At 37.6% G+C, this 8046-nt stretch overlaps 1 protein-coding gene across 5 annotated transcripts in view; it reads right to left on the bottom strand.

Annotated features, from left to right (window-relative positions):
* Window positions 1-1926: 1926 nt before the first annotated feature.
* tbrg1 (transforming growth factor beta regulator 1) overlaps window positions 1927-8046 on the bottom strand; it is a 150747-nt gene continuing 144627 nt past the window's right edge. For 4 of the 5 annotated variants that reach the window (XM_041801362.1, XM_041801354.1, XM_041801380.1 and 1 more), the window contains 5 exons: window positions 7352-7498; window positions 7078-7175; window positions 5149-5259; window positions 4511-4656; window positions 1927-2317 (listed from right to left, as the gene is read on the bottom strand). In XM_041801362.1, the coding sequence (XP_041657296.1) occupies window positions 2229-2317; window positions 4511-4656; window positions 5149-5259; window positions 7078-7175; window positions 7352-7498 (591 nt within the window). In that variant the 3' untranslated portion in view covers window positions 1927-2228. The remainder of the gene's footprint in view (window positions 2318-4510; window positions 4657-5148; window positions 5260-7077; window positions 7176-7351; window positions 7499-8046) is intronic. The other variant, XM_041801388.1, reaches the window with a different exon arrangement.

Genomic DNA, 8046 nt, shown 5'->3' with positions numbered 1-8046 from the left:
CTAAAAATTGATTCAATGTGCGTAAACCTTAACTCATTATCCTGATTAAATGAAGCTGTAGCCCAGAGGTGTCAAAGTCTAGACAAAAATAATAACCCTGCAAACTGCTTCCAGTGTAATAATGTTCATAAAGTTCTGACTCCTGGGTGTTTTTAGTTGTTTTTTTTTTCTAGATAAATCACATAAAATGGCAACTATTGCCATTGCTTTCTTAATTGCACTCTTATTCACATACTGGATCTTTGCCTTACTAACAGAAAGATAGTCAACTTACATCTTGTTTGTTGCAAATTTTCAAAAAGCACTGCTAAAGTGTTAACCATTGAAGGGATGGGAGTGGAGGGTTCAGTTTTTTTCTGTCACTTACATACTGGGAATGGTTTATTACTTAGAAATCGTTTTTGAACACTGAGTCAGAAGGGAAAGTTCAATACCTTGTTTACATTTTATTTAGTATTCCAGTTCAGCTGTACAGTTGTAGGTCATAGCTCTATCTACAATATAGAAACCTATCTTTTGCTGCAATGTGATGTCTGTTGGAGAGTCTTGACTAGTTAGGCAAGGGTCATTCCATGTTATGTTATTTTTGAAAATGAAGCTCAACATCCTTGGTTACAGACAGATGTTTGGTTACACTGTTTATCCTTATAAATCTATGCTGTGACAATCACTGCTGACTTTTGCTGGACTGTATGAATATGACAAATCACGATGAATGAGTTTTTTTTTTTTTTTTTACAAATTCTGATTGAAGTTTACATTTTGAGTCAGTCTTAATGGCTTGGGGTATTTTGCACTAATAAAAGGCACATTTGCTGTAAAGTTTGAGAGTTTTTTTTTTTTTTAATATTCAAAGCCAATAAACCTCATCCAGCATCTATTCTTTGGCTGGGGACAGACATGACAAATACCAAAGCTTAACTGATTTTAAGAAAATAGGGGGCCACAGACATGAAGACAGTTTCACCCATTTTTTAACATTATAATCCTCTGAACGCCACATGCAGAGCTTTGCAGAACTTTTATGAAATGGTGGCAAGTAAGCAGCCTGAGAGAACCATGGGGTGGGAAGGAGGATTGACACAACCCTAGTTGAGCTCTGGATGTCTTTGCATAGCACCAGGGGCATGGAAAAATAATGCTGAAAAAGTAAACTCCACATCTTTAGGGCAGAGTAAGGGGTGGATGTGGAGAGTAAGCATGGCCTAGGGCAGGGGTTCTCAACCTTTTCAGCTCACGACCCCCAAATAAAGGTGCCAGAGACCGGGGATCCCCTAATGGTGGTTGAGGTATAGTTGAACACAATCGTGCACATTCAAGAATCATAAGACTTACATTTTAAGGAATTTCTTTAAACATTACATTGATTTCAGCATAAATATTGACAAATTGTCATGTTTTTATCTTACATTTATGCACCTATTTTTATAGAAATGGGCAAAATACACAATTAAATATCATTTTTAAATATTTGTTCTTTTTTTGGAAGGCATCTGGTGACCACCTCTCAATGTCTCGCAACTCCCACATTGAGAACCCCTGGCCTACCATCAACCCAGGTAGCAGGGTTGTCACAAGCCCCTGGTCTTGTTGTGAATGTCCCAAGGGCTCAAAAACCACTGCCGGTCTCCGGCAGGTGTGAAAAGAGAGGCCAGAGATGCCATTGAGCTTGGCTGCTGAGCAGCACGCGTGTCGACATGAGGAGCTTAACTCTGGCCACCCCTACCCACCTCTCCAGCGCCGGGTTGTGGTATGTCGTTCCAATGATGAATCCTTAGAGCCCTAATTTTAAAAATCAGCTGTTGGATATAAGATTGTTTATCAGGTAGACTCCAACACAGCAGGATAACTGTATTGACATCACAAACCTGAGGATTATTTGTTCAAATAATCTGTTAGAGACTCAATAAAAGGACTCAGTTTTAAGTCAAACATTAATGTTTATATGTACAAAGTAAAAATGCATTTTTACACAGATATGTTGGGCTAATGTTGCTTTTGGCACAGAGTACAAAGCAAGCTCAGCGACATCCAGTTTAAAAGCATAAATGTTAGCTGTAGCACATGTCCACACTAATGCTGTGATGCTTCCTGATGGTGACATGCAGTGAACAAAACTGATTCAACTTCCTGTAACAAAAACAGGAAAAGAAAGACACTGAATCCTGTAAAAGTGAATAAAGTTCAAAGGGTGTTGCCTTCATGTGATGTTTTAATTCAGCAGACTGTCAGGGGCTGAAATACGAAGCAGAAGGCTTCATGGTGGGGGACATGAGGTGATGCTGATGAGAGGAGCTAGGAGACTGCGCCATCTGTCCTGAGGAAGAACAAAAAGAAAGAACGGTCACTGTTGATGCTTTGACACAGCAGATCTCAAACAAAAAACTATTGATAAAAAAATGTTTTTTAACTTTAAAAGCCAGCACTTTGATACTGTGAGTACTGTAGGAGAGAACAGTTTTATTCTAAGATGATCTAACAGTTTGATGTTTAGTTAGCATTTCACTGCAGATGCATCGTGTAGCAGTTCCTGGGATGAGAAAGGTTATTATAACAAAATCCAGAGGGAAAAGGATGATTTAATGGCTCTTATTAACAGTTTTCAGTTGTAGGTTTAGAGCAGTGCTAGGAGGGCAAAAAAGTTAACCAAACCAGTCTACTTCAAATCAATTCAGTTCAGCTTTATTTATATAGCACATTTAAAACAACCAGTGTTGACCAAAGCGCTTCACAGTATAAAAGCAAAACATAAAACAAAAACACTTCACTATAAAACAGTAAAAGCAATCAAAATAGAACTTGATAAAGTAATGGTAAAATCTAACACCTGTTGGGATAAAAGAATTTCATCGTGAGTTGAAAGCCAAAGAAAAGAATTTAGTTTTTAGCAATGATTTAAAATGTTCAGGAGTTGGGGCAGATCTTATATAAAAGGGTACGCTGTTCCACAGTTTCAGGACAGCTTCTGCAAAAGCTGGATCTCACCTGGCTTTGAGCCTTGTTTTTGGCACATCCATGGAGCAGTTGGTTGGCAGACCTCAGAGCTCTGGCTGGAGTGTGAACATGAAGCAGTTCACACAAATATGACGGTGCCAAACCATGAAGAACATTATAAGCTAACAGTAAAACCTTAAATTCAATCCTGTAGTGAACAGGAAGCCAGTGCAGAGAGAGCAACATTGGGGTAATGTGGTCCCTTTTCTTTGTGCCTGTTAGGAGGTGAGCAGCTGCATTTTGGACCAGCTGTTAAAACTGGACTGAGGAATGGTCCAATCCCACATTTCAAGAGTTGCGATAGTCGAGTCTCGAATATATAAAAGCATTTATCAGCCTCTGTAAATCCTAGTGGAAACACAGCTTTTTTTAGCGTACAGTTTGGGGCATTCAGTTCAGTAAACCCCCAGTTTACAGAAGCATGTGTCCTCACTTGGTGGGCCGGGGTGTCAGTTGGATTGCATGTAGTGACAAAATAGAATCGGGGGGTCCAAACTTTGGCCCAAACTTTTGGCCTGTAGTCCAGTTTTTTACTGGCCAGCAGCAAATTCTTAACATTGAATGAAATATGGCCCTCATGTGAACATGAAGCTTGTACTTCACTGTATCGTGCTTCTTGGTTTCAGCACAAAGCAGTGCTATCATGCTATTCTGTAAAAAACATTTTGACAAAAAGAAATTATTGATTTGAGTTTTTTGTGACTAAATGAAGACAACATTGTAAACGGAAAACATACTGGCAACCAAAATAACAATAATATGATGTATAAAGCCTGGTGGATTTCAAAGGCTAATAGCAGAACTGATGGTGTTTTAGGGGCTGAACCAGTATTCGCCAGGGCTGACCAGGGCCCCCTGAAATCTAACTGGCCTCCCTAAAATCCTGACAATAATTTGCCTTGTCAGCCATTAACTAGCCACTCAAGCATACACAATGACTAAGCACACCTTAACCATCATAAGATTGGTTTTTATTAACTGTACTATCCTCAAGGTGAAGCTTATGAAACCGTCCTGATATATTTTTGTACGTGGAAAAAGTTTGTACAACCCTGCTTTAAGTTTTTCTTTATGTCTTAACCTGCAGACTGAAGACAGCTTCACACCTCAGCACAAACACTGACATCCATAAAATGTCCTAATTAGGAGAACTAAGACGATACAGAGAATAGAATCATTGCATACACATCCTCTGAAATATTTACTACGATTAAGAGGTAGTATTTTATTTGGACTTTACTTGATTTGTAAGATCTTCTTTTGCTTTTCCTAAACATCAATATTGTGCCTAGTTTTGGTATGTGATAAGTGACCCTTTCTAATGTAAGGGATGGAAGTCAAAAATAGCAAAATTAACCACTTTTGGGTGCTTTAGAGACCCTTTCTGTTGCTCTGGTATCAAAAAAGGTAGCAATATTCCAGTGTTGTTAATGTTAATAATTGGGATCCTGTAAATTTCAGACATAAAAATAAATGAGAATATTGCCTTTATGAGTAATAGTAACATTTAACTAACCTGTTATGTGCTCAGTCTTGATGTTCTCATCAAAGCCTTGGTGTCTCTGGTAGGCTTCAAAGTTGACTGAAGCATCATCCTCTGATAGGCTGTGAGGAACCTGGCCATCTCCGGGGCGGCACACTTCAAAACGTATCCACCGGTAGCTAAAAAACAAAGGAGGAATTTAAAATGCATTTAGAAATAATTAAAATCCCCAGTAAGCTCTGGTAAATGTTAATAAGTATAAACAATGAAAAATAATGATAATTTATTTTGAAAAGAAAAGTTACTTCTTTTAGTTTAGTTAGTTCTTATCTCTGAAGAAAAGTCTGAATCAGTTTGGTATCCTGGTTTCCATGTCCCCTTAAAATCAAATTCTCTAATCAGAAAATTAATGTGTGAATGTGGGAAATTGTTTTGAAGTCTGTAATTATGGTGAATAAATGATCTGTTAAATTTCCTTAGGGTCCCTGTCTGGGAGCCACTTTTTCCCAGAACCTGTGTTTGTCTTCTTTCTCGTTTCAGTAATTAATATAATCACTAACACAGCCGTTACTTGGCATCAAAAGTTATAATATGATAAAAAAGGAAGAAAAAGTCAGAGAAAATGAAGTGTGTAAAAGTTGATAGTCATTAATAGAGAAGGGTTTATTTACTTGCTACATTTGCGTGCTCCAGGACAGCTCTGGATAAGATTCTGGATGGTGGGGTGTGAGAAACCAAAGAAGTCCGCTCCTGATGGTACGATTGGTGCCACAGATCTGGAGCTAGGAGAAAAGCATGTCTTAAGTGATCAGAGTATTTTGGTACATCGGCACAAAGTCCAAGAGAACGAATGTGAGAACTCAGCTGAATAAAAATATACAAGCATTTAGGCAGGGCTGGAGGGAAAAGGACCAAAAAATCTTAGTATTTAATACTTACCTGAATGTTGATGATAAATATATTTTTAGTTTTTGGTAAGGAAATAGCAAGTGTTGGAAATATACTAGAATTGTAAACTTTGCCATGGTTCTAGTGCATTATAAATGATTTCCAATACCATGGTAATAAAAATAAATGTTGTCAAAACCCAATATGGGTCAATTCTTCATTTTAGATGTTCAAAAGTTGCAGACAAACTTTATCAAATTGTCTAATCAAGACAATGTAATACGAGGTGGTCAAAATTTTCTAAAGTCAACCTTACCATACCATACATTTTTAAAACAATCAAATCTCCATTATCTATTGATCTATTTGAATAATAAAGTAAAGAAACCTGAAAGAACTAATTATCTCCAGTCATATTTATCAGTTTACAGAGGAAGAACACTGTTGAAACTGCACAAAATATGTTGGCAACATTTCAAAAAGTGGATAAAACTGGTAACACTGCAAATGGTAACAATGTATTTGTGCAATGTAAGCAGTGACCAGGAACCTTGCTGCATTTTTTGATATTTAAAAACAATAAATTGGCCAATATTTGGTCTCAACTAGGGCTTTTCCACTATGGCTTTTGGCCGTGCCGAGCCAAACCAAGCCGTGCGGATTCGCTTTTCCATCACCAGTTTGGCTGTGCTGAGCTGCGCTCAAACAGCCCTGCTCACAAGCAGATTTTTGTGCTCATACTACAGTCCGATAGTTCCACATGGCTTCTCACACTGACGAGCGAGATCAGGAAGGACCAGGCACAGATCCTAGATTACAACTTTTTCTGTACCGACTAATAATGAAAGTTTGACCATTTCCCCTTCTTATAGACAAATTCTAGACTTTTTAAAAAATAAAATGCTGGAGATGTTCATAACATTTAGCCCATGATAGAGTCTATCTTTCATTTATTAACTGGTGATACTAAATCACACTGTTCTCACTGCCCAATCTAAAAGTATGATTGTGTTCATTTTCTGCTCTTTAGAGACCCACAAATCAATAATAAGGAAACTTTTTTTTAACTTATATACAGGAAAATGATCTCCTTTTGATGATAAGCATGAATTATTGTTTGTTTACTGATCGCTGAGGATAGAGAGAGAGAGAGGGAGAGAGAGAGAATGTAAAAAGAGCAGCTTGAGCGCCGTCGGTGTACAGTTTGGTTCTTGCTTTAAAACGATGTGAAGTCAAATAGGCCAGACAGTGCCAAGAGATCGAAGAGGGCTCAAAACACTGCGTCATCAGCTCTAGACACACTCTCAAACAGGTAGCTCGGTTGTGGTGGAAAAGCAAATCCCTGCTGCAGTGCTGAGTCAAGCTGAGCCATGTAATGGAAAAGCCCCATTGGACTTCTATTTTTGTTGCTGTGGTATAAAACAGGTGTCAATATCATCTTATTTTTAATGTTTTACTGCTAAATAAAATGAAATAAATACACGATAATTCCCCATTTAGACTTAACATTTCAAATACATTATCTTGTGGTCATGTAACATATTTCTGTTCTTTTTCTAAGCATTAGACTGGATTTTTTATTGAAAAAACAGCATATTTAAAAACTAAATCAAAATAAATGATTTATCTCACCCTTAATCTCATTTAAAATGTATCAATGTATCTAATACACTATATATTTCCCAGCCCTACTTTGTGTTAAACGTTGATACCTGACTGATGCGATGGCCTTTAGGAGGTTGGAGTGGCACGTCAGGGCAGAAGAGGCTACGATGGCGTTCTGAGGATCTTCTTCAGGCACGATCTCAAACTGAAGGAGAGTCACATTATTTCTACTTGAAGAATACGGTTGTGCTGTGCACGTTTGTTGTGTTTACTTCAATATAACAGACTCTTTATTGTAATCATTTTTTAAAAATATTCCTCACCTCTGAAAAAAATGGACATTAGTCACACATGATGTCAACGCTAACTGTTTGCACGTACCTGGGGACCTGTTCCTCCGTCCTTGATCTGGCATGTGTAGAGGCACTGCTGGTCCGGGTTTTTCATGCTGGCGAAGACTCGTGTGCTGCAGAAGCCCACTGGGTAGATGGCACACTCGTCATGGAACAGCATTCTGTCTGTGATTATCTGGAAGTGAAGTAATGATGCTTTTGGTTATTAACCTAATTCAGTGACCAGTGTTAGCTTTAAGAGAAGCTCAAATATAAACACTCCCAGCCACTTTATTAGGTACACCTGTTCTACTGTTCAGTGATCTACATTTACAGAATATATACATTAGTTAGGGTTGAACATTTTGGGAAAATATGCGATATAATATGCAACACATTTTTAAGTTCCTCATCTTATGTATATTTCAATAAACAAGCAATAAATCTTTCTATATTATAATGAACACAGTATTTGGTAGATGAAACTCAGGCTGGACAGTTTTGCAAAAATATTTAAGATTATTTTTTACATTATGTCTCCCAGTTTTCAGTAAGATACACACAAAAACAAGTAAAGCAGGACTTTTCGCAAACTAATCTTGATAAAATTGAGACTTCAATGTTTGAATGATGCGTAGAGCATAACATCTCTGCCTCAAAAGATGTATTAACCTGGTATTTTGAAACACATTTCAGGCCAAAGAAATACTGCACCCTCTGGGATTTGGAAAGTGCAGTTGGATA

Source organism: Cheilinus undulatus, linkage group 2 (assembly GCF_018320785.1).
Source record: "Cheilinus undulatus linkage group 2, ASM1832078v1, whole genome shotgun sequence".
Classification (NCBI taxonomy): domain Eukaryota; kingdom Metazoa; phylum Chordata; class Actinopteri; order Labriformes; family Labridae; genus Cheilinus; species Cheilinus undulatus.
Note: the sequence above shows the minus strand (reverse complement) of the source record. Positions and strands in the feature narration are given on the sequence as shown.